The sequence below is a fragment of the Pyrgilauda ruficollis genome, unplaced genomic scaffold, assembly GCF_017590135.1.
Source record: "Pyrgilauda ruficollis isolate IOZ18807 unplaced genomic scaffold, ASM1759013v1 scaffold424, whole genome shotgun sequence".
In the NCBI taxonomy this organism is placed as follows: Eukaryota; Metazoa; Chordata; class Aves; order Passeriformes; family Passeridae; genus Pyrgilauda; species Pyrgilauda ruficollis.
This window is the reverse complement of record NW_024525757.1, coordinates 67,361-93,977: the sequence shown is the minus strand read 5'-3', so window position 1 is coordinate 93,977 and position 26,617 is coordinate 67,361. Positions and strand designations below refer to the sequence as shown.

Genomic DNA, 26,617 nt, shown 5'->3' with positions numbered 1-26,617 from the left:
AGAAGAAAAGTGTGTGGAGTGTTTTTTTTTTTTTTTTGTTTTTTTTTTTTTTTTTCCTGTTTTTATTATCCAGCGAAGTGGCACAGCCGTTTATGTAGTGATAAAAGTTTGTTGTTTTGGGATCCCGTTGGGCTTGTCCCGTGCTCAGGTGGGTTTTTCCGTGGTGTGAAGGTGGTTCTGGTAGTGCCCATTGGGCTGGGAAAGGTGGCTGGCCAGGTGACGCGGCACAAGTCCCTTCAGCTGCTCTGTGCTGCTTGTTTATATTGGCTTTGCGATGTACGCTGACAACATATGTGATTTATACACGCACCAGGAAATTTTGGATTAGGGTTACGAAGGAACACGTAGGGTTTGTTTTCTGGGAATAGAAATCCGGATGTCTGTCTCTGGTCCAAAATTGACTTCCACACTTTGAACACAATTCATTAAGACTGTACGGGTCTGGTTTCTCCAAGCAGAGCTCAGAGGTGAGCACTTAGTTTCTAACAGCAGAATTCTTAAAACTTGCCTTTGCAATGGGGTAAAAAGTCTATCAAGGAAAGGTTCTAGTCCCAACAACGACTGTGAGAGATCTCTTACAAGCCCCTGAAATTCACTGGCACTCTGCCTGAAAATTGAGTAGTTTAGGGCTATTGTGGTACTTTATTGGGATCACAGGAGAACTAGAAAGTACTGCCCCTGCCTGGCAAGCATGGAATGCCTCAAGCAGTTCCCCTGTGCTGGACTCCTTCTGACTGTGTAATCAGGTGGATGTGGTACCTGTGGTTGCTCAGGTGTATCTGTCACCCCATGTCAGATGCCACACAGAAGTTCAGTGTTGACATAGCAATAGTAGCACAATGTGTGCTGCCACTTACTGTGAGCCAGTGGCGAAGAAGTGGCTCAGGCACAGAGAACTCGATAACAATGCGGTGGTGCCCGGTCTGGGTGACCTAAGAAGGCAGAGAGGGAGAGTGGAAAACAGCAGCTTAGATCTCACAACTCTCCCACTCCTGCTTGTCTGACCGTTCTCCTGAAGTAAAAGTCGTTTCTTCCATCAGTTTCTCCTCACGTTTGTTTCCTTTCTGTTTCCTTTCTGTTGTGTTCTCCTTAAGCAGTCTATCTGTCCCTTTTATTTGCAAGTCTTTTTTGGGGGAGTGGGGGGGAAGAAAGACATGGGAAAGTGCAAATATTGAAAAGGGTTCTGGATTAAAAGATTAGTAATTTGCTTTAGCTGTGCAGTTTATGGATAGAATTTGGGAAGAACTGCCTGGTCTAGGCAGGCAAGTGCATTTACACAGGTCTGGGTGCTCTGCAGTAGTTCTTAGTGTATGTCAGCTTAGGAAAATAATTCTCATTTAAATAAAGGTGCAGTTTAATATGTGGGTTAGAGTGTGTTGAAAGTGATGTTTTAATAATTGTCTTGAAATTAACATCTGTAATTTGATGTTAGTTCCCTTTATGATGAGGTTTTGAGTTCTTGGTGTCTGGGTGTTACATAATGTAGAGCTGCCTGATGACAGCAGACTGTTGATCAGCTGCCTGATGACTTAACAAGCATGTTACAGTTACTAACTAGGATGTATTTCGTACCCATAAATCTGTTCATGGTCCTTAAGCTATTTGATACTGTTGAGTGTTTGAGTTCTGCAGCTCAACCCCTTTGAAGACTTGCACACTCAGGCTGTGCTGAAAGTCTCTTTGATTCTGTCAGACCTTTTAGATCTGTCCCTCTGAAAATGGTTTTTCATTTCTTTCTTTCATCCTGTCTCTCCTTGGACTCCCAGTGTGCGTGTTGTGCTGGTGGTTTATCAGTAGTTGAGTTTTGTTATTACATTGTGTGTTTGGGTGTGGTTTGTGTTGGGTTTTGCCCCAGGATGGATGCTACTATCTTGTGTCCCTTAAGTCATTTTGAGATGATGACGCTTCTGAGATGGGCAGTCCTCTTGCCTTCCCGTGGCCAGCCCTGCAGTTCCCTCCCTTATGGTGGCATTCCTGGAAAGGTGGCTGTGCTGTGAGTTGGCCCTACCTTTGCCCTGAGTCCAAGTGCCTGTGCAGAGCTGCTTCCCAGCGGGATCAGCAGCTGGGATTAGTAGTGCTGATGCAAGGGAAGAAGGAAAACATATCTGGGGACAGTGGCTGGTGACTAAGAGGAGCTGCTTGGGCTTAGATCCCCTTGGCTGAGTGTGGCACTGCCTCCTGAGTTCCATCCGGGTTAGTGTTCAGGCAGCTGGACGCACAGCCTCGGAATGGCAAGGTATGGATCTGCCCTGGGGCTGGAGCCCTGTTCCGGGGCAGGTTCAAAATGTAGAAAGTCTCTGTGTAACCCTGACCTCAGGGATAAGTGCTCTTCCTGAACCAACTCACCTCTTCTGCTTGTGCCAAAAATAGCATTTCTGTCAGCTATTTATTACTGCATTTCCATAGCCAATGTCAATATGTAATCTATTTATTTGTTAATGTAGCTGCTTTGCGCAAGGTGGATGTTTTATGATTTATTGACTGCTTTCTGTGGATTATACCCAAATCTCTGTGTTTGCTCTTGTACAAACATCTCAGTTAGGTCTTTGGCTGTTTTTTTCCAAAGTGACTTATACTGAATCTACACTGTGAAGTGTTTCAACACAAAGTAAACAAAAAGCATGCAAGTGGGAGTATTTTGAAAGCACTAGATTATTTAAGCATATCCTTCAAATTTGTTTTTAATTAATACTTTAATTATTTAATTGAACCTAAATCAGTACAGAAAATACAATTTGTTTTTTAAGTGGAAACAATTTCTTAGAGTGGCTCTGAAATTGATTTTAGTTTCTTCCTCCTGGTTCTTCTTAAAATTTATGTGGTGAGAAGCACTTTAAAAATTGAAAAAAATAAGAAAATTAGTCTAAATGTTAGTGAAACATGCATCAATTTCTGTTGCATAACATTAATGGAAATAGCAGTTCCTCCTTTGCTTTCAGAAGAAAATTGGATATTCCTGCTTGCATCTCAGTCCTGAAAGGTACATTTTTATGCCTGGGAATAATTTCCACAGATGTCTGATAGGGACTCCTGTGAGAGTGAAGATACTGAGCTGTGGCAACCAACTCCAAGGTGATGCAATTGACTTTAAGATGTTGAAATTACAAATTGGAAGAAAGGAAAGGGAAAAGAGGAGAATCTTCAGGTATGTTTATAAGTGAACTTTTAAAAACATGGGGTTTTTTTTTCACCTCCCACTCCAGATTGTCATTTCCCATTTGTACTCCAGAGAATTTCCACAAGCCTTCCAGCTGTAAGTCAGCTTTGCTCTCCTGTATCAGAAGTGAGACCAGGGTTTCTCTCTTGGCTTTGGTTTCAAGCAGAATCTTCTCCATTTTTTGTTGACCCATCCTCCTTTGACCTTGAAAGAAAAAGCCTGAAAGTAGTCAATGTAAAATGAAAATGAATCTCGTGTTTTTTTAAGGAGCTGCTTCACAGAATTTGAGAAAAAAAGAACAAGTTCTGGCTAGTTAGGCTGTGTATTTTCTTAGAATATGGCATACATGAAGTCTTACTCATTTTTCTTTATCCCCCACCCCTTCTGTGCCATTCTTCCACCTGAGCTTGTTTCAGGGACTCTCACTAACCCCTCTTGTTGTCACTCATTCTGTGTTGCTCTCATTTCTGCTGTATGCCAGTGAATGCCCCATTTCCATGTACAGGAGTGGGATATGTAAATAACATTAATAAGTCTTAGGTCCCTGTTGAGAGGGAAAGGCAGGACTTGCACCTGCAGGAGCTGTGATCTCCATGATTTCTGTGTGTTTTACCAGTCATTACCTAACTAAAGCTTAGGCTTAAAGTGTTCAGTTGTTGGAAGAGTTAATGCTGGATCTGCTGGTGTGCTGTGCTTGTGCCTGATAAATTTTGACTGCCCAAGCTAAATATACTCACATTAAACTGAGTTTAGCCTCAAACTACTCCTGGGCATGTAGTTGAAATTAATTTGGATGGATGATAGGTGACATGACTTGAGCCCAGACTCAGGGCTTGTTTGACCGTGTATGTACAAAAAAATAGAGACAAAAATCTCTATCCAGGTCTACAGAGGGAGTTTCTGACAAGAAGACTTCTTAATTTTTATTTTTATTTTGTTGTTCAGCTTGGCAAGGAGGTGCTGGAAGCTCTGGGGCCTGTTTATGATGTTCCATATGTCCCCACCTGGCTTGGAATAAACTTTTCTTTTAATATCTGCATATAGCCAGAACTTCCATTGCTATATGAGGATGCATTAAGTTTATAGGAGGATTTTAAAGCATAAAGTTGCAAATTGGCATACTGTCAATTTGCGTGTAAAAGCTTGTCTCTCTGTGGAGTTATTTCTTATTAGGTGCCCCTGGGTGGATGCTTTTATTGTAAAAATACTTCTCTGCAGTCTTTGCAGATACCTCTGAAAAAGCATTGATCTGATAAAGTCCTGTCATACAAGAATAGATGTGTGCACATGGAATTAACTCAGAATAGCTGTTTTGTTTAAAGTTATTGTGTTCCTTGCATTTGATAATTGATTTGTGTCAGATAATTTTTTTTCTGGTTCTTGCTTTCCTTGGTCAAAGAAGCACAAAGCTCAGAATAACTGAAAAAGGACTTGAAAGTTGTGGTCTGCTGACCTGCAAAGTGTATGAGACACACACACAGTTCTTGCTGTTTTGTCTGAATGTTAGAGGTCCATCATGGTGGCAGAGGGTAGGAAAATCCTGGGTTTATCCATGCAGTAATTGTGGACCTGGTTGCTTTTTAACCAGGTGGCACAGACAGTGGAAAGGCTGATGTGGCAATTGGTGTGTGATGAATCATGCGAATATCTGCAGAGGCTGTCTGGATAAGCTGTGCTCAGAGGCCTTCTTCACACAGCTGGATTGCCATGGCTTGCCCTGAAGGTCAAGGTTTCAATATAGGAAAGTAGATGATGGTGGCATTAGTCCTGCTGATAACCTTCTGGGGACTCAAAAGTACAACGGAGAGCCTGCCTTCGGGGAAATATTTCCTAACCACTTTCCTATTCCAGCAGTGCTGGAATTGCTGTGTTGAACGTGTGTTTGAACTAGGCTGATGTGGGTTCTCTAACCTGATTTCTCAGCCTGTGTACAGTGGTTATTTTTGGAAACGGGGAGGCTGTGTAGGCAGATTGTGTAACTCCTCTTTAGATGTTTAAAATTAGGATACATGGAGTTGTCATGTCAACAAACGCTGTAAGAATGAGTTAACAAAGTTGGATCACTGCAGGGGTGTTACATTCACTTGTAATACAACTCTAAGGCCTAATTATGCTCAAGTCCTGTTACTGATGTATGCTTGTTTGCTTGCTTTAAGGTGTGTTTTGACTGTGGAGCAAAGAACCCCAGCTGGGCAAGCATTACCTATGGACTGTTTCTGTGTATCGATTGCTCAGGGACCCACCGGTCCCTTGGCGTTCACTTGAGTTTCATTCGGTAAGTGTTAGTGTGTTTTGACAGCAAAATTAATCTTTTAATAGTCTTCTTTGTTCACAGACCTGCTCAGAGAGGAAAACCCATTCTTCCTTCAGCTTCTGATTGTGTTGGCTTTGCTGTATCTGATAGCTTCTTGGTAATTGTGTTCAATTTGCCACCTTTGCTTCCTGAAGCAGCTCATTGTGGTTGCACCTGAGTTTTACCCTTCCAAGTCAAACTATTCTGTGGTTCTGGTACTTGGGTAGTGCTCAGGCAGTCAGCTGGTGCAGTATGTCTGCACCCTGAGCTTGTCCTATTCCAGGTGATTATCCCAGCTGCTGACTCAGGGCCTTTTGGGGTCTGATAAATAACTACTAATTACAAAAAAAGAGGTGGGGAGAGAAACACTTGGCAAAAAAAACCCCAGAAACAAAGTGATTTTAAATGGCTTTGGTGGTGACACTAAAAACATTTCTTTGTCTTTAGGTCAACAGAACTGGATTCCAATTGGTCCTGGTTCCAGCTGAGATGCATGCAGGTTGGAGGAAATGCAAATGCTGTATGTACACCCAAGTGTTTGCTTTGCACGTTGAGGTTTGGTAGGCTTGGAAAATGTTGTCTGTCCTTAGTGCCTCTCTTCCTGGCATTATTTTTATTTTTCCAGTCCTTTTTCTTTATTACAGCATAAAGACTGTCCCACCTCCCTATCTTTAAATAATCCCTCTTGATGCTGATTTCATCCTCCATTCTTGCACCTTCTCCATTTTGGTAGTCTGAAAATGTTTTGTTTTTTTTTCTTGTAAGTCAGTGACGAAAATCACTGGAAAGGCCAGGTCAGGTTCCTCCTCAGTACACACCTAATCTAAGACAGCTGCTCAAAGATGGCTTGTAAAGCAAGCTTATTTGCCCCTTCCTGTGACCATCATTCCTTCCATGGCTCACGAAAAAACCATGCCAAAACCCACAGAACTGCCAAAAGTCACTCTGGAGTAAAGATCTGACTTCACCTGAGTTAGTACTGCAGATAAGACATGCTGCATTGTTGGGGGGCGGGACTGGCAGTGTCATGGTTTAGGCCAGTTCACATTGGCTGTTACTTTCAACTTGATTTTTTATGTACTTACACAGCGTGTTTGTAAATTGAAGTTCTGTTGACAGCTGTCTTGTTCTCTATCTCCCTTTTTGTTTTCTTTTGTAAGCTCTTGGGCAATCTTTTCACAGCTTTTTCCACAAATAACTGAGAGTGTTTCCTTAAGTTTGCCCACCCAGTGTGGGAGCATGCAACTTCCAAAAGCAATTTCTGCTGTTCTTCTAATTTTCTGAATGCTTATCCCTTTTATCTTTTCATTTGTGCTTGGTCCGTAATGTTGTTTCTTTAAGAAGCTTCACCCAAGCTTGCTTTCCATACTGTTTTCCTTGACCGTTTTAACCATTTTAAGTCTTTTAGGGTTTTTCTATTTTTTTTCCTATTTACATACAAAAAATGCTGACTTCAGGGTCATTGTTACTTATTGTACATTTCTGTATTTTCCAGTGAGATATTTTTCTTTGAATTTGGCATGCAGCAAGTCACTATCTCAGGCTTGCAGGTCTGAGCAGTTACATGGTGTCTTCTCCCTCTTTTTCTTCTGCCTGTCCTTGCTAAGTTATTCCTTTCCGTGTTAGTACTGCTGTTATATAAATGTCCTCATCAAGTTTCTGTTATGCCACTTAGTACAAAAAAAAAAAAATCACAATTTTGACTAAGGAGAAGAGGGGGATTTCATGTTAAGAATAATCATCATATTCTTAATCATGTTAAGAATAGTTTCTTTTTTAGCCAAATGCTTAAAAGCCTTGATTAAATGATATCAGTTCTGCTATGTAAAAGGGTTTGAAGCAGTTGGAAAGAAGAGATGGCAAAGTCTGAAAAAGTCTTCTGTTAGTCTTAGCCTATTAGGAGAAGAATAACAATAAACCATAATTGTTTAATTGTGTGGGGTTTTGTCCTCCTGCTTGGATGTTACTGGTTCCTATCATACATTGTACCAAGAGGTGCATTATCCCCTCAGCAACTCCCCAAATACCTTAAATTCTCAATGGTCTGGTTTGGATTACTTCAGCAGATTAATACTTGAAACTTGAAAAAACAGATTGCTAAATTGTCTGGACATTTGAAGTAAAATTAACACTTTTCTTCTAATGGCACTAAAAAACCATTCCCTTTTGGTTCCAGTTAAATACCAAATTCTAGTTTTACAAGCTATTGGCTAGAAGCCTTGCTAGATTAACATGAATCATTTGTGTTCTGTAATTGCCTGATGATGCTGAATCCTGGATAACAGTGGTCCTGAGCTTCCTGCTGTGTTTCAGAAATCTGGAAAATACAAAGTGTCCCGAGTTCCTTGTGCTTTTAGATCAAGTCTCTATGGTAATTTGGATTGGGGTTTCTAAGAAGCCCCTGAGTCCCAAGTTAATATGTGTATATATTTACATGCAGAAATACACAATCTTCATTTATTAATTTTATAAAAATACACAAGCCTATAAACATATCTGGGCACATAGATGCGTGCATAGACACCTCTTTCATTTGAATGAAGGCCATTTTTGGACACTCATTTTGATACTATTGAACATACATTGGTCTCCCCAGCCTGACAGAGATGAATCCAAGCAGTGCCTTTTAGAATATTATGAATGTTCTGTGGAGCACAGCTACTGGCAATTAATTTTACCTCTTCCTTCCTCTCAATCACTTAATTCCAGAACAAGGATTTTTTGTATGTAATGGAAGCTTGCATTTGTATTTGCTCTTAAAGCATCACACTGATGTATTGTGGTTTTTTCTGTTTTATTTATATGTATAGAAGTCACCAGAGTGGAGTTTCCTTTGTACTTTGCAGATTACTTAGACTCCATAATTTAAAAGATTAGATTTAGGCAGAGGAGTAGTTTGCTGCATTGCAATATGTTTTTGTATCAAATGTCATTAGCTTTTAAGCCTGTTCCTCACAGCATTTTCTGTGTTTTACTTCCCAGTCTGCTTTTTTCCACCAACATGGGTGCACAACCAGTGACACCAATGCCAAGTACAACAGTCGTGCTGCTCAGCTCTACAAGGAGAAGATCAAATCTCTTGCAACACAGGCCACGAGAAAGCATGGGACTGATGTGAGTAGTGTGTGTCCTGAGGCCTGGAGATTTCTGAAAAACTTCACCTTCTTTCCCTCTGAAGTCACTTTAAATTTCTAATCAGTAATACAAAAGATTATCAGTCTTCAGATAACATGGCCATTTCTCCATGAACCATGTAGTGGTTTTATTTTTGCTTATCTAAAATTGAATGTTTAGAGGAGTGCAGCATGAAAAATTGTAATGGAATTAACTACAGACTGTGTGTGATTTAAGTGAGGTTTGTTTTGACCGGGTAAATAATGTATTTTTTGTTTTTTTTCCCTACAAAAATAATATTTGGGAAATAAGCAAGTTGTGTAGAACTTGCTGTTCTCCATCAGAATCACTGAGGCAGTTCATGCAAGCTGTCAAAACATTGTTAAGTTGCTGACAGGAGTTAAGCAAAGTATCCAGAATTTATTTCTGAAGTGTTAGATAAGTTTGACAATAGTTCTCTTCTTCATACATAGAAAATATATTTTGATTGTTTAATTCAGATTGTTGAAGTTTGTGACTGGTTCATTTGAGTTGATCAGATGAGTGGAAATTAAAAGCAAGAAGGCTTGATTTTTTTCTCTTATCTGTGCATCAAACAGCATGAAATGTAATAGATAATTATAATCTTAATTATTCATACTATGGACAATAGAATTCATATTACTAAGTCAAAAGGTATATTCTCTGAACTTTGTGAACAGTTTAAGCTGTAAAATGTGTTCGAGTAAGTGCAATATACTGTGTGTATCTAAGCTTATGTCAAGTTCCCCAAATGACTCTTCAAGGAGCTGTGATTATCTTGCTTCAATTACAGGTTCCATCCAATAGTTTGATATTAAATATTTGAAAAATGCACAAAATATTTAGTAAATATTTCTAGCTGTGCACTGCAAACTAAGGTGATTAGGTGCAATTTAAATTACTGAAGTAAATTATTCAGATAATTGCGTTTAGTACCAACCATCTCCCCCCCGACATGTTAAAAAATTCCTTTTCTGACTTAGTGGTAGAGCTGATTTCTGAATGGTGAGGTGAGCTTGTTGTAGCTTCACTATCCTTTCTGACAGAGGTCATTATTCCTGCATGGATTAGGAAGAGCTGTGAGAAAAGATTTGCCTGTGAGTGATCTTGAAGTGCAAATCACAGGTTGGAGTCCTGTCCTGCAGTTCTGTGGCACTCTGGGGACCTCAGCCCTGAGATCTGGCTTTGCTCAAAGCTCTTGGCTGATCCTGCAGGAATACATGAAATGTGTATGAATACAATAAAAAAAGGAATGTCATCTATTGAACACTGGATAAATTTGTAACGAAAAAATATGGACAAGAAGAAAAATCAATACTTTTTTAACCTGAAAACAAAACAGAGTTGTTTTAAGATTAATGCATTGAAAAATAATACATTCATGCAATTAACCTGTAAAACTCTGGCCCTTAATTTCAGCTGTGGACAGATGGGTGTGCAATGCCACCAGCATCACCTCAGAACAAAGAGGAGGAAGATTTTTTTGCATCCCATGTTTCTACCAAGGTACAAATTACCTGTCTAATTCTTGTTTGCTTTCTAAACACTTTGGTTGACTGTGAGCTCTGTGGTGAAGATTAAACCCTGAAAGAAAACTTTATAGAGAAAAGGTAGGTTAGGGAGTTAATAAGTACCTGCTTTTCCTTCGCTGAGTCTCAGAATTCTTCCTGGATGTGAACCACTTCCTAAGATGATCATTTTAAATGACCCAAATAGTAGCTAAATATGGAATGAAAATGACAGTTCCGCTTGGAGCCAGGATTTCTTGCTTGGAAGTGCTCTGATATAAATGTACTGTGTGGTACCTTGGGTTTTCAATCAGCAAAGTGTAACAGTTCTTGCAACATTTGTTGGGAGCTGGTCACAAACCTGCCTTTTGAGGGGGGTGTATTTGAAGGGAGTGGGAGGACACACCAGGAATGTTGGGAGGACTGCTCACAATCAAAAATGTGTAAAAAACAGGAAGTGCAAGAGCTTCTAGTGGGGAGAAGGTGTGGTGATTATATGTAAGTAAATCATCCAGCATACAATAAATAAATCTAAAGCACAGTTAAAATGGATATTAAAAGGTAGGCATTTGTTTTAATTTTAATAGCTGCCCTTATGTGTACAGGTTTTAATCCTAAAAGCTGTAATCATAAAAACTCAATATTAATAAACCAGTGATGCTTAGGCAGTATTTAGCTAAGTGTTTATTGGGTGTATTCCATTTTCTGTGCACTTTTGATTCTGTCTGGTTTTTTCCAAGGCAAGTGATACAGAGTGGATGTTACCAGACCCAGTTTCTCTCCAGCAGAAAACTTCAGAAAACATTGCAGAATCCTGTGAAGGTATGACTGATTCTTTGTTAACAATAACTTGCATTTTTCTGGTATTCTATTAGTTTAGTCTCTTTTTACCCTGCTTTAATAGTTAAATAACCTAAGCATGCTTAATAACACAAGAATTTGGGGTGCCTGCTGCCCTTTTAAGTGCCTGCTTTCCCTTTTAAGGGAAAACTGTGATGAAAATACCACATTATGGTGTCTCTACCAGGCACTACCCTGAGTACAGTGAGATCTGTTTTGATACTTCATACATTCTGAAGAGCCTTCTGATATTCTTACCCTTGTTATTCCTTATCTTTTAGGATCAGAACATGGACCAAGTGTTGATGGCCTTAGCACATCCCCACAGCCTGCATTAGGTAATGAGTGCAAGCAGCAGAAGAGAACAGCAAGTGTAGGGATCCCAAATGTCCCTTTAGACAGAGAATGTCTGCCTAGGAAGAGCTGTGGAAATAGATTTTGCTCCCTCTTCAGAAATCTGAACATAAAAACTTGGACTGGAAAAATCCTGTGTTTATAATGCAATACCTTCAGTGACCAGGCTCTTATATTTAACACTGAGCAGTTTATCATACCGTGAGTGAGGAAGAAAAGCTGATGGAGATAGAATAGAGTAAAATACGTCAGTGATTTGTCACTGTGAGGCTTGTCCTGCAGGACCAGGCTTCTGAGAATGAAGTGTTCATTCTCAGCAGCACAGAGGTAGTAAAGAAGTGCTGTCTGGGCCTGTTTCAGTTCTTTAGGCAGATATGGTCTGTATCACTGTTTTTATTTGGGGTTGGTTATTTTAGAGCTGGAGACTACAAAAAACTTCACTGGATGTGCACCTCCTGCTTTTCTCATTTGTATCTTTAACATGTTCTCCTAAGACAAGTGCTTTTCTTGGTTGCTTTGGACATCACAAGTTCTGTCTAAAGGGAAGAATCTCTGTTCTGTGTATGCCCCTTTCTACACAAATTTCAGCTGAGAGTAGTTTTTCTGTGTGCACAGTAGGATGCTGTAGGAGCAGTTGAAATTAGAACAGTAAGAGCTCTTTATAATGCTTGTGATGTTTTAGTGATGCAGGTATGTTCTATGTGTGTCACTGGTGGGTTTGAACACAGCCAATACCTTTCTAGACAGGAAAAAACTCATCTTGGAAGTGGTATGAAGTCATGTGGACGTCAAGTCTGATTTAGAGGAGCAAGTTCTGCTTTCCTGTTCTCTTAACTAGCAGGAGCTTGCAACAGACAACTGAGCTGTAATTTTATTCCTATTGCATATTTTCAAGAGATGCCAATCAAAGGTAGCTCCCCAATATCTCAATGGAGATATCGCAATATCTCCATTATCTTGGAGATATCGACTTGTAGCTCTGTTACATAGCTCGTTTAGTATCTCAGCCCCTCAGTGTAGAAAGATATGAAGATAAAGGGCAAAAATTATTTTGAGGTTGATGTTACAGATATTTTCTTCTGCAGTTCTGGAATTAATAAAAATTGAATGCTAACTAATGTACATTTAATCCTTGCAGAGAACACCACCTTCATAAAAAAGAAGCCAAATCAAGCTAAGAAAGGGGTAAGTGTATGTAAACAATGAGTATTTTTAACTGTATTGAAGTATCATTTATTTCAAGATAGTTTAAAGATAGTTTATAGACTTGCTTCTGTATGGGGTCTTAGCACTTTCTTAGCATCTGGTCTCTGTAAAAAAGCAGGAAGAGAGTTTAGTGTCTCTGAAGGATGGTTCAAGGCACAGGAAAACTGAGGAAGGCAGCTCAAGTTTTGAATGTGTGGCTGTTGCAACTCAAGAAACAACCCTAATAGTCACCCTAATGCCACTCTAATCGTAGGCTGTCAGGGTGACAGCTTGTTACAGGGACTCACTCCTTTTAAGTCTGTGCCACTGTAGGACAGAAGATTTTGAAGGTTTATTGGAGCAGATAATTTAGATTAAATCCCATGATTCTGTACTCCCACTAGAAGACCCTAATAGCCAAGAGGATTTTTTTATTCTGAGTGGTTTGTGCAGATGTGTTCCCTTCCAGTGAGAACAACAGAACAGGGTTGACAAGTGCAGGTACAGTTTGTGATCTGTGTGTGCATGGCCTGGAGCTTTTGCATGAAGGCTTTAAAGCAGTAAAAGGTGAAGATAAATGCATTGTGAATTTAACTGTTGCTGCAGTGTTGCAGGTGAGGAATTAAACACAGAAGAGACTAAGAGCAGCAGTTTGAGAGCTGTGCCACCATTTGAGTCAGCACCACTGTATCCATATCTGCAGTATTAAGTGTTTTATAAATCTGATAATGGTTCCATTACAACAAAATTTATTATGTTATTCCTATACAACAAGAGAAACCAGAGTTCTGTGTGTTATATTTGTTTGAGTCTGCCAACCTCTGAACAAGTAAAACCTGAATACTTCAATTTTTCTGTGGGACTTCACTGCAAAGCTAACTAAATTTGTAAGAACAATTAGCAGAGGCAGAATTTTGAAGTCCAGAATATGGAAAGAAGTATTTTCTCTGCTCAAAATAGTCCTTGCTGTTTGCAAGGACTGCTCCCAAACAGGATGTAGTGTTTGCTGTTGCTTTCACATCTGGCTGATGAGTCAGCTGAGGTGGTTGTCTCAGTGATAATTTTGGGGCCTTTGGTTTTTTCTTTTTCAATAATTCCAGCTTGGTTCTAAAAGAGGTGGTTTGGGAGCCCAAAAAGTGAGCAGCCAAAGCTTTAATGAGATTGAAAAAAAAGCACAAGCTGTAGATAAAATGAAGGAACAAGATCTTCACAGTTGTAAGAAGACTGAGAAGGAAGAGCCACTGTAAGTATGAATTAATTATACAATGGTAAACCATGAAGCCTAATTTTATGAGCTAATTGACAGCATTTTAAATACTACCATAGATTAGCGTATGCAAATAAAACTTCAGTTCTTAACAAAAATTCCCAAACAGACATGGTTAAGATGAGCCAAGCAGTAATTCCCCCAGTACCTTTTTTTGGCTATTAAATATATGTTTATACTGTTGATGGGTTACTGTAGAAAATTAAGTATTAAGAAGACTCTTGGCTCTTGAATTTTTTTCATCTCATGCTAGTTACCTAGTTTATTTCGGTTTGGTGTAATGAGCTCAATACTATTGAAAGCAGTCTTTCTAAGAGCATAGGAAATTTTCAGCTTGTACTTACTGGGTAAGAGCAGAGGAAGTTTAAGTATGTCTGAAATAGCCTGATGAAGTTTTCAGCTGATTTATGCTGGAACTGCCTTCACTTTCACCAAAACCATTTGAATAATTCTGTCTGAGGTCTTGAATCTGTTGGTCCACCTTAATTAATAAATACTCAGCCCTAAAGCTCAGAGGGTGCTGTTCCTGATTCCTCTGTAATGTGCTTTCAGTTTTTAACATTTCATTAGTTGTCACCAAAATTACACTACTAAATAGTTGGTCAGTGTACACTTCTACTGCTATAGAGCTTAACAACCTGTCAGGTGCTAGAGAATCCATCCTATAACCTTTAAAGAAGTTTTCTGAATTGTTACATAATTACAGGATCACTTTTTTGGTCATGATACCAAGGTCTTTGGTCTATAATCTCCTCCCCATTCCTTTTGCTCACTTTTCTGTTGTCCTTGCAGAAATAAATGTTTTGATTGCGTTAAAAATGCCAATCACAAGGAGATAATTTGAAGTGTTTTAACCACAACATCATGGTTCTTGGTGTTTGCCAAAAATTACCAGTAGAGAGACTCTGAAGTAGCAACTAAATAATCAAAAAAGGATTGTTCATGTATTATTATTTTATATCAATATTGTCTTTGACTATATAATTTAGTTTGGAAGGAAGTCCCAAGCAGTGTCTTGGGTTTTGTGTCAGAAATGTATAAATATAAAGATCCAAGCTAACTTTTAATAAAAGTTCTGCAACCTTTTTGCTGTAGCTAAAACCCTCTAAAACATGAGGGATGCACATACACTGAGTTTATGGATCTCGTTCCAGTGCAGGCAAGAGAACTGTATTTCCCTGAGATTATCAATTAGGTGGCAGCAGATACCAAAATGAAAGGAAGGGTGAACTCTGCTAAAATTGCATTTGCTTCCAACTAATTTGTGTGGTGGTTTTAATTTTAAAAGCTTAAGTAATAAGCTTTACTAAATTAATTCAATATGACTTTGTTCTGTGGCAAGGAGTAGAAGTAATTATTTTGTAGTTTAGTATTTGGAAGGAGGAAGGGTTCTGAGACTTAAATGTGATTTTAAATTCTTACACAATTTCCTTATCTTCTGCTGTGCACTAACAAGAATAGATAGCTAAAATTGCATCTAAAAACTTGATCAGTATTCCCATTTGTTTTAATCAACAGCAAATAAGATTTTGATGTTCATAAAATAGATTTCCTGCGAAGGGCTGCTAATCTTACTGCATAAAGTGCTGGGTAGATGTTACCAGTTATTCCTTTCTGCTTTGGATGCTGCTGGTAGATGTGCTGCAAAATCTCATTTGTCATTCTTCTGATAGTTCATTTGTACTTTGTGCTAGTTGAGACTTATGAATTAAAATATTGCTTATTAAAATCAATAAAAATTGTATCCCTTTTGACCCAACAAATTAAATTTAGGCAGTATTTCTGCAATTCTGCAGATTCTGCAGTTCTTTTTCAATCAAGATGACAAACCTCAGTCTCTGCTGCACTGGTGTGACTGCAAAATATTAAGATGGTTTATAGGTAAGGGATGGAGATTTAGCTGGTCCCAGATGTGCCTTAAGGGAAGACATTAGAAAATACAGTGCTAGAATAAATATTGTTAATGTTCTACTAATATTCCTGGGCTGATTCAGTGTAGCATTGGACATTTCTCTGATAACTGTTTTTTCCAGTGTATCATCTTTAAGGTTGGCCTACAGAGATCTTGATATTAAAGCACGAGAGGAAACCTTAAACCGCTCTGGTAAGAAGAAAACAGAACTGGAGAGGCTTGGCATGGGATTGGGCAGCAATAGGAGGTATGTGAATGTCTGGAAACTGTATTGGAAATACTCTGGTTTTACACATTTAGCCCTCATTTTACTAAAGGAAATTAAGAAATGGACTAGAGCATATTGTGGAAACTTGAGCAATATCAGAAAAAAAATCTTCTCTTTGTCAAGTGGAAACTTCTGATAGATTTAAGTTCTAACCTGCTAGACAGAGGTCAACCTAGATTGTGTTTTCCAGCTGTCAGAATGGGCTTTGTGTTCAGAAGTCCTGTCCCTACTTGAGAGAATGATAGTTTTCCAAGGGTTTCCTTTATTTTAATTCCTCTTTCTTTAACTGTTTGTATAGCTTGGGCTTTCTCAGCAAGATTCAGAAACTAGATTTGGGCTTTGATTTCTTTTTTTTCTTTTAGGATGTGAGTTTTGTCATCTCTTTACATGCTTGTTTTCTTCCTGTCCCCAGTGGCATTTCTCACTCAGTCGCCTCAGAGATGCAAACAATCGAGCAGGAAACACCTACAATTGCAAAGCCAAAGAAGAAGTACATGGATGATGTGGAAGACTCTTACTTCTCTTCTAGCTCAAGGTATTCTGTAAGCTTTTGATTCTGGATGGGCCCAGAAGTATATGCAAGTTCCATAAAAATATGCATAGTGTTTTTGAAAGCTGAGATGGAGGCAGTTTGAACCTGTGTACACATCCAGCATGTTTTCAGGGGACATCTGAATCAGAAGAGTGGTGGAAAAGTTGGCCGTGCCTCAGTGACAGGTGGATTTGTGAAGTAGGGGCAGTAGCTTTGTTGGAAAAGTGGTCTGAACTATGTGTTTGTAGATTTTATCTTGTCCAGTCTCTGCTTGCACAGACAGTTGCCATATAAACTTTTATTTGCTTTATTCCAAATCCAAAGAATTCTTTATCAGAATGACTTGTGTTCATTCCTTTTTTCTGTCTTTCTTGTGCTGTTATCTTCAAATTAAATAAGCATTGAAGTCTGATACTAGATGTACGACAGTTGCATCATTCTCTGCATGCCAAGTGCACAAACTTCAGTCTTTTTGAAGTACTGTGCTGGGCGTGTTGTGTGGATATCTGCAGTCCTATTTCAGAGACTTTTATGTATCTGAACATAAAACGTGAGCGAAAAATAATTGAAACATTTATTATCAGAAGATGAATGCAATGCACACTATAAAATATTGCTCTTGGGAGAAGAAAAATAATGAAGTCTTACAGGCAATAATTGCAATGAACCAGCTGTTTCTGGACTCAGATGTAAACAGGTGTTGCTTTCATAAACTGCCTTTATTGGATCCTTGCCACAGCAATATGAGAAATTGTACCTAATTGCTTGTAGACAGGCAATAAAAGCACAAGGCTTTTGTGTCACTATTTTGTAGTGCAATCAGTGCAACAGAAATACAAATGTGGGTCCAAGGAAAGTGGCAACAGTCTTGTAAAATAAAACATAGCATTTCAGTGCTTGCCTTGTTTGTTCCCTGAAAAGAACTGTTACTGCTCTCAAATTATTCATCAGCTACCAGCAGGCAAAGCATGAATTATGGAGGAGCCTTTTTAATGTGTTATGGTTCAGTGACTAGAGGATATATTGTAACCTGGCTGTTCCCTGCTCTTGTTCTGGTTCGAGCTGGGAGGATCTAATTGGAGTTGGTACACAAGTTCATTCTCTTTAAAGAAAGAACAGTCAGATTTGGACTTCTTAAGGGTATTGTTATCCTTTATTTCAAGCTGTGACTTTGAAATAGAGACAAAGTAGCTTTAGCATCATCTTAGTATATGCCCATAAGCAAAATAATCATACTGGATATTAGAGTGTTGATAAGTGAATTAAGCAAGCTAAAGGTCTCAAGGTTTAGACATAAAATTGAAGCCTCTGAAAATCCTGAATTGTGATGTTTTCTTTTGCTACTTTACTAATGTCACAATATAAATTTTTTTTAGTTTGTGTTAAATGCAGTTTTTCTTTCTCTTCCCCCACCACAAATACTGAGAAAGTATTTTGCAAATCTGCAAAAATCTGAGAGGAAAGGTTAGAGAAAATAAACACTTTTAGTCAAATCAGCTCATGCAGACCCTGCCCAATGCTGTGGTTTTGGAGGCCATGTGAAACTGGAAAGCTTCAAATCCATAAAAACACCTTAATTGTTTATTATTATGGAATTTATAAAATTGCTGTGGTTTCTTTTTGTCTGTCAGGAGAGAGGCTCCTGCTTTTTGTAGACGTTCATTCCAAATCTGTCCCTCATATTTTCCATGCTCAGTGCTGAGACTTTGCTGCTTCAGGGGTCACGTTCCTCATGACCTGCAAAAATGAGTGGCCTGACCATTCATAGTGCAAACATGGAGAATTTTTTTAAGAGTATTTTTCACAAGATACAGGTGCAGACTTTAGTATCTTACCTTGTTCTACTGAATGGTTCCATTCTCCTATGCCCCTGTGGTTTTGATCATCTTTCTCCCCATCCTAGTTATAGTCAAACTTCAGGTAAATTTCTTCAAGCACAAAATCTTAATCTTTTGCATTTTAATAGGTTTTGGTTGTTTCTTTTTTCTTTCAAATACTTTCCACATATGCTGAGGTATGTGTAGGTAACCAAAAGGGGAAAAGATCAAATCAGATCAGAATAGCAGAATTTACAAACATGCTTAATTTTTTTTCTTTTCTTTATTTTGTGTTTTCCCCACGGTTTTGATGTGCAAGAGAAGATTGCTTTATTGAATTCAGACTCACTTTCAATAAATACGTTTTTTAGCATTTAATTTTAACAAAATGTGTGGCAAAACTCGCAAGTTCTTAATATTTGGACTAAAAATAAAACCAGAACCAGAAAGAAAGGCTTTCCTGCCTGTTTTGGGCCATTGGATTCAACTGTACAAAGCTTCTAAAGCAGTGTTGTGAAATCCAAATTACTCACTGACAACTGTAGTTTTGGTGAAAACATACTTGCTAGTGAATACTTACAGCAGTCGTTATCTTACAACAAATAAATATATTCCCACTTTTCAATAAATAACAAAGTTCTGACTTTTCAATAGGTTTTTCTTTCTTTTATTCTAGGTACTTTGATTCTTCAGATCTGAGGAGCAGCACTTTCTCTAAATGGGATGACAATTCCGATGCTTTTTGGAAGAAAGAAAATAATAATAAAGACATTGATATATTGTTAACTTCAAAAAGCACAGGATTTTCAGACAGGTACACCAAGAAAACCAAATTTATTTTTGTCCAGAAAGTGCAAGTTTTAATGTGATTTGAGTCCTGGTCATAGCAGTGGGATTTTCTTCAGAGAATTAGGCCAGAATTTCCATCAGCAGTCAAGGGATCTCCTGACTGAATTTCTTTTGTAAGCTGAATTTCTTCCTTACATTTTAAGCACTGTCTGTTGTGCTCAGAGTTGTTCAGTCCATGTAGTGGAGGTAATTCCCTCCACTAAAAGACTTACGGCAAAAGAGGAAGTAGACAAAAGATGTGGGGAGAAACTCAGATATTGGCACTGTTCTGTGCACATACCTGCTTTGTTTATTGTGTGAAAGGAAACCTTGTTAACAAATGAGTGTAAATTTGGAGTGCTCAGTTCTGAGGATGAAGGTACTACAGACACAAACAACAGGTCTGATTGTGATGATAAAAAATATATTTTCTTTATGACAGCTGTATTTCTATCTTTGTCATCAAGTAGAAGATGTAAGAATGAGGAGGTTATGTGCTTGGTTGATGTTTACTGCCTCTCTTCTTTTTACTTTAAATCTTATTTTTCATTTACTTGTACAATGCAACTTGAGCACTTCACTGGCTCTTGTTTGATTCCTTTCATTCTGCCACGATGTGAATGTGGTTTCTCTCTGAATGTGGTTTCTCTCCCTGATGCAGTTTATTTTCCTTCCAGGCCTGCATCCCGGCGTAAGCCTGAATATGAACCTTCTGCAAACACAGATGAAGCACAGAAAAAATTTGGCAATGTCAAAGCCATTTCATCAGACATGTACTTTGGAAGGCAAGATCAGGCTGATGTAAGTAGGAAATAGTGATAAGTATTTTTAAATGTTAAAATATTCTTTGACTATAAAAATAGTATTCTTGTGAGTAAGAGAGAAGGCAATAAATAGTTAAAATTGGTAGAATTAGTGAGCTTATAGAATTATGTCCCCTTGATTATTTGTTTGATAGAAATGTACAAATTTCAGATAGTTTATAATTTAATTTTAAGGAATTGCAGTTGCATGTAGGACTGTACCTCCATCATTCTTTCTTCTTGATAGAAGTGGTAGACTATGATTTAGCACTCCTGATTTTTGACCAGGAATTTTAGGATTTTTAGAATCCGGCTTAATTTGTTCTAGATACCCAAAACAATACCCAGACTGATGCCAACAAACCACTGCTGAAACATCTTCCTGCTGTCGATTTGTTACATTAAAACATCATTAATGTTGTAAAGCTAACCAAGTAAAGAAATTGTTCAGTGAATTGCAGGAGTTGAATCAGCCTAGAAAAAAGATAATAGTATTGTGCTGGATTTTGGAGGCAAGATACGGATTTTGAATGAAAAACTAACAGTGTAAGTACTAATCAAAAATATAATTACTGTTTGCAGGGAACTTGAAAAAAGTTGAGTTAAAAGTGTCATGTCGTTGGAAGGGTCAGCAGGATGTTAACTGCAATGCTTTCCCTTTGGTTTCACATTTTTTAGTTGTTGTTTTTAATGGCTGCACAGTTTTCCAGCAGTTGTAGGGTAACTAATAGCTAGTGGGACCTTTGGGGTTGCAGTGATAAATGTCACTCTTGGATAACTCAGAAATGAGATGGTGGCAAACTCAGTGTAAGTGATGTGAAAACTGAAATGGGCACAACTTTCAGTATGGTCCACTTCAGTTCTAAGTCTGTAGTCTCTCAGATTATCTGACATGACCTCAAAAGGTGACCTCAAGGTGATAAAATCCTTTTTATTCTCAATTCTTTTCCAGTATGAAGCAAGGGCTCGGCTAGAAAGGCTTTCTGGAAGCACATCCATAAGTTCAGCTGACTTGTTTGAAGACCAGAGGAAACAATCAACAGGTACATATCAAAGAGAGTGAGAAACTGGAGCATGTGGGCAATGCAGGCCCTGACTCTGCTTCTAATCACAGTCATCACTGTGTTCTGCAAGCAAAATGCTAATAGCTCAAACAGACATGCCAGGTGTAGTCACTGTTTAAAATTTTAACCCCTTGAATTTTAAGTTTTCTATTTTTGATTCTATAAGTTCAGTATTTTATACTGGGGGGCTGTGTTGCAAATAACAGACTATTTTGTAGATAAGTTCTATCAAAGGAAAACTAATATTTTCCAATGAGCTAACACCTAAATGGACTCTCAGGTAGTTTTTTTGATCAGTTACCGTAAGTATAATACTGGATCTGGGAAAATTATTAAATGAATGTTAGTGGACTTGAAATTCCCATGTAATCTGTTACATGGCATATCCATTCAGTGGGATAATTGCTTCTACCTCTGGCCTTGCAAAATTATTAAGGAAGATCTTCACTTGTCTGTTTCAAAGATTTGTTGGAGCACCTCACATGGGAGAGTGTAATTCATCAAATCAGAAAGGGAGAAAGATTAGATTGAGTGAAAAGAAGCCCCTTAGATTATTGAAAATGTCTCATGTTTTCTTTCCAACACTTCTTGGATTGTGCAATAATGTGCAATGGAAAAGGTGGCAAATGCTGGAACATTTTATAGGCTTAATCAGTTGAGTTTCATTCCTTAACTTTTGAAGAAATTGGAAAAAGAAGAGTTACTGAAGAAATCTGTGAGTAATTATTCAAATAGCCTGGAAAAACAAACAGTGTGCAGCATCTGATTTTACTTTGGAAAACTAGGAGGGAAAAACCTGTGACTGTTTAGTTTTGATCCCCTGAAAGCAAGTTTGAATACACTGACTAGCAGAGAACACACACACGGAGGAAACAGAATTTTATAATAACTATATAGTTAATATAATATATTTACATAATATATTATATAAATATAACTATAATTTATATTATAGTTAATATAATATATTTGGTATAATACAATATATTATTTTAGGTATTATGTAACTATATAGTTATTTATAACTCCTGTTACTGGTTGCTTAAATAAAACCAGGGTTTAGGAATTTGAAATGTGAAAAAAAAGTTAAGGAGGGAAGAAGATACCAAGCAGAAATCACAGTAAGTTGCTTTAGCCACTTGAAAGAGCATTTGCAACATGGTGTCATAAATTCACACCATATCAAGTACTGAAACTTCCTTTCCTGGATGTCTCTGCTACACCCCTCACCCCAAAAACTGAGAGTTGGCCCTTTTTGGAGGCAGTGACAGTTTTTCTGGTGTGGAATTAGTGCCCAGACTATCATTAGCTCCATGAAATAGTCAGGACCCTGTCAATAAGAACACCAGTGTAGTTCTGGAGTCCTTGCCAGGATAAAACATCCTTTGCTCTAAGGTTGTTTTTATGAGCACTGATGAGGTGTCAGGGTAGAACTGTGTGGGGCTCCTTGCTTTTGCACAGAATGCTGTAGGGAAGTTTTTAATCAAAGAGAAGGCCGCAAGAAAAAGCCTTTTTGCATTATTTCAGAGCTGATGCTTATGAAAATCAAGTGGCTGACTTGGAGGTGATTTGGCAGGAAACCACAAGAAAAGGAGGTGCTTTCCTGCCTTGTGTACATGAACTTTTTCAGACCAACCAAACTTAGCCAGTAAATGCTGAGGGAATTCTTCTGGCTGAGAAGTGGTTAGAGCTTCTCAGATTATTTATATCTGCAGATTTTATTTCTATGACTGATTTTAGTAACAAAAATGCCTTAATTTGATAAGTGGAACAGATCATAAGAAAGTCCAAATTGTAGCTCAGAAATAGGACTGTCTGAGGGAACTCTTGAAGATAATCTGTAAAGAGTATCTATAAACCCATGCTGGGTTGAAGGATTGGAGTGGGAAGTTCTCTTAATGTGACAAGACGTCTATGCTACAAACCGTCCTCTTATCTTAGGTAAAACAAAGGATCTCCAGGATTGTCTGTCACAGCCTGCTAAGGGGGCAGGTGCCTTTAACGTCCCAGGACAGAGGAGCTACAGGTTCCCTCTTCCTTCTCTCTCTTCCTCCTCCACCCCTGTTCAAAAGATTAAAAGTCTCTATTTGGAAAATGGTGTGGTTTGGGATGGTTACTTCCCAAGATCTTTAGGGTGACCTCATTGTGGCCTTCCAGTGCCTGAATGGATCCCACAGGAGAGATGGAGAGAGACTGTTGACAAGGGCCTGGAGTGACAGGATAAGAGGGAAAGGATTTAAACTGACAGAGAGGAGGTTTAGACTGGATATTGGGAAAAAATTGTTCCCTGTGAGGGTGGGGAGGCCCTGGCACAGAGAAGCTATGGCTGCCCCTGGATCCCTGGAAGTGTCCAAGGCCAGGTTGGATGGGGCTTGGAACAACCTGAGATGGTGGCAGGTGTTCCTGCCTGTGGCAGAGGGTTGGAATGAAATGATCTTTGAGGTTCTTTCCAGCCCAGGCCTTTCTGCGGCTGACTCTGTGATCACGGTTCTGTGATTCTGGTTTACTTGGATTTGTGCCTTTGACAGTATCCCATATTTAACACTAAGGCATGCCAGTAATTATTTTCACCAATGAGTGGCTGACAGTAATTTTTAGCATATTAATACTTTGCATGCAGTTAGTTTAGAGTGCAGTTAGAGTAATTAATTAATTATCTTTGATTTCTTTTACCTTTAGACCTGCACTTTCCATAATAACAGCCGAGCTAATTCTGTCCAAATTTTAAGGAAGGCTGGGTTGCCAGCATTGTTCTGGAGTTATAAAACCTAATTTATTTACATTTACTATAATTTCTATGGATTTTTCCAAGCCTCAATTGTAGTAAGGCAAAATGTTTGTGTTTATACGGCATGGAAATCACGCCTCTGCATGCATACAAATAGGGTTCCTCACTTCAGCCACCTCTGAAGTGCATATATCTTTAAATTGCAGGGGGATAACAGCTGTTGAGGATACAAAACAACATTGTCACAGACTGGGAGTACACAATAAGTAATCTACTATCCAAACATTAATTGCTTTGCTGGGAATGCAGTGTAGAGGATGGCACTCCTGGGTGGAATTAAGAAAGCCTGAAAACAATCCAAAGGAAATGCATTTAAGACATTGAGATCTCTGTCTAGTGCTCCTAGTCATACATTGTACTTCAGGGAGGAAAAAAAAAAAGGTTGATTTTAATATTTAAAAATTTTGTTTCCTGTGTGTGTGTGTGTGTTCTCCTTTTAGGAAGCTACAATATTACCAATGTCTTATCTTCAGCTCCTGATATAGCTCAGTTTAAACAAGGAGTGAAATCTGTGGCGGGAAAACTTTCTGTCCTTGCTAATGGGGTCATGACATCTATACAGGTGAGTAAAAGTATCACAATCTATTAACCATCAGTTGAAGCCTTTCTATAGGGATTTAGTACCGTGGATCCTGCCACTGAATTATCTTTAGGGAGAACAGAATGCATTTGGTTTTGAGCTCTGTAGACATCTCAAAGTAGACAGTAAATCTTTATAATTTAGAAAATAAATCTGGATCTGCTAGCTCACCTTCATAAGGATAACTTTTATCTTACAATTAAAAAACCCCATCATGAAAGTTATTTGTTGTCACTCTATTTTAAACTCATCACAGTTCCTAACTCAGAATGGAATAGTTTGGGTAGAAGGGATCTGCAGCGATCATCCAGCCCAACACTTGTGTTGGCTCTTTAGTTGACCTTTGATCCATGTTTTTGCATGAAATAAGCCATCCTAGCCTCAGTGTCCAGCATGTTTTGTGCTCCAGTCACTTGACAATTCCTGTATGAGGTCATTGGGAGGTCTCAGATGTTTGAAAATCAGGCTGATTATCCTGGAATTCAACCCTAAACTCCAGTTCTTGGAAACTGGTCAATTCTCTGAAAGTCTTGAAGAATTCAGCTGTTATTTATTGCACAAATGGAAGTAAAACTGATTTCTTTGCATGGAAAACCCACTCATACCTGGTTTGTTATTTGTTTTTACTTTTCTAGGACCGATATGGTTCCTAACTGAAGCTAAAGGAGGATTCCTCTTCAGGCACACAAGTAATCACTCTGCTGATTCAAATGAAGGTTGCCTTAAGACTGATGATGTTTCTTAGTGCAGATTTCTGACTCGGCCTCTTCTTAGTGTTGCTTCATCTTAACAGAGCAGACATCTTGCAGCAACTTGTTACATTGCATATACTTTTTCTTTTTTGTTCCTTTCCAGTCTTTATTTCTTAACAGCCTTATTGTTAGATAAGCTGGGAGCTTTGTTTTTTTACTGGCTCTGTCTGTGAGGCAGGAAGGAGAAAGGAGGTGGTGGTGTTTAGTAGACTGTAGCAAAATAAAACATTTAATTTAAACCTGTGTTGCCAGGAGGTAAAAGCTCTTGAAGTCATAAATTGATGTGCATTGAAATGGTGGGGAATTAGTGTTTAATACAGTATTCCAGCTAGAAGGTTCTGTGCTTAGATGTGAAATGTGGAGAAGTCAAAATGTGGTAATGCTGAATAGTGGATTTCACCTTGTGGTGGGAACAGTCTATTTATTCCTAGTTTTGAAAGTTACAAAAAATTTGCAATATAGAATCCTTAAGTGCTTTTAAAAATTCTGTATTGTTTAAAAATAGAAAAAAAAAATCTTGAAATATACTAAGGGCCTAATAGAGTAGCTAATTAAATACTTATTAAAATGTTTAGCACAGTCTTAGATTTTTGATAAATTATCAATTATTGAATAAGGAAATAGGGGGCTGTGTTTTAGACAGTCTGGAATTTATTGCTGATGACATCCTGCATAAAAATGAATATGACCTTAAAGAAAAAACTTTTCAACCAAGAATGAATTCAAGTTAATTCTGTTCTGTAATTTTCTTAATTCAGATTTGTAAACTGCTGATATCTAATAAAAAACAATTGATATAAACTCAGATTTGAATTCAATTTCTATGTGTGGCCATCAGTATCCAGCTTTCTAAACACTGTCATCTGTATTTTGTCTCTACAGTGGTCTGGTAAAATCAGCCTTTAGTTTCAGGTAGTCAAACTTGCTTTCTTATTAAATTGCTGTAGTGATTTAAAAATCTAAACACTTAAGTTGGGGTAGAAAATAAACTACTGAACTGAGATTCTGTGTTAAATTCAGTTAACAGTGTAGCTGTATTTAGGATTTCATTTCTACCTGCCTCTTGCTGCCACATTTCTCTTCACAGAGAAAAGCAAGGCACAATTCTTCCCAATAATATTTCTGGGTTTCACATTCTCTGAACCTCAGAGAAAGAAAACACAATTCTTACCTCATTTGCTGTGCCTGTGTTGTGCTAAAGTAGAATGCAATATGGAGATTGTTTACCTAAAGTGATGGTATTTTGTTTCCTTGGCCTATCAGGGCCAAGTGTGTGTGTGTGTGTCGGGACTGTCGGCTGACAGTCACGAGATGAGTGCAGTGGAGATGCAATGTAATATAGTCCAATATAGTATAGAATAACATAGTATAATAAAGTAATTAATTAGCCTTCTGATATCCATGGAGTCCTCCTCATCATTCCTCTCCCTGCTATGGGGGTTACTTTGATTTGATACCTCTTATCTAATTCCCACTTCTGATAACCTGTTCTTGTGGTTGTTGGGTTTAGATTTATTGATTAAATTTATTCATC

General features: G+C 38.2%; 1 protein-coding gene across 1 annotated transcript in view; it reads left to right on the top strand.

Annotated features, from left to right (window-relative positions):
• ARFGAP3 (ADP ribosylation factor GTPase activating protein 3) overlaps positions 1–26,454 on the top strand; it is a 27,815-nt gene extending 1,361 nt beyond the window's left edge. Inside the window, exons 2-16 of the mRNA XM_041477968.1 lie at positions 5,314–5,432; positions 5,898–5,970; positions 8,433–8,564; positions 10,005–10,091; positions 10,834–10,915; positions 11,215–11,271; positions 12,426–12,472; positions 13,573–13,715; positions 15,773–15,898; positions 16,332–16,454; positions 18,945–19,082; positions 19,774–19,897; positions 20,852–20,942; positions 24,192–24,313; positions 24,967–26,454. Coding sequence (XP_041333902.1) covers positions 5,314–5,432; positions 5,898–5,970; positions 8,433–8,564; positions 10,005–10,091; positions 10,834–10,915; positions 11,215–11,271; positions 12,426–12,472; positions 13,573–13,715; positions 15,773–15,898; positions 16,332–16,454; positions 18,945–19,082; positions 19,774–19,897; positions 20,852–20,942; positions 24,192–24,313; positions 24,967–24,984 — 1,482 coding nt within the window. The 3' untranslated portion in view covers positions 24,985–26,454. The remainder of the gene's footprint in view (positions 1–5,313; positions 5,433–5,897; positions 5,971–8,432; positions 8,565–10,004; positions 10,092–10,833; positions 10,916–11,214; positions 11,272–12,425; positions 12,473–13,572; positions 13,716–15,772; positions 15,899–16,331; positions 16,455–18,944; positions 19,083–19,773; positions 19,898–20,851; positions 20,943–24,191; positions 24,314–24,966) is intronic.
• Positions 26,455–26,617: the final 163 nt, after the last annotated feature.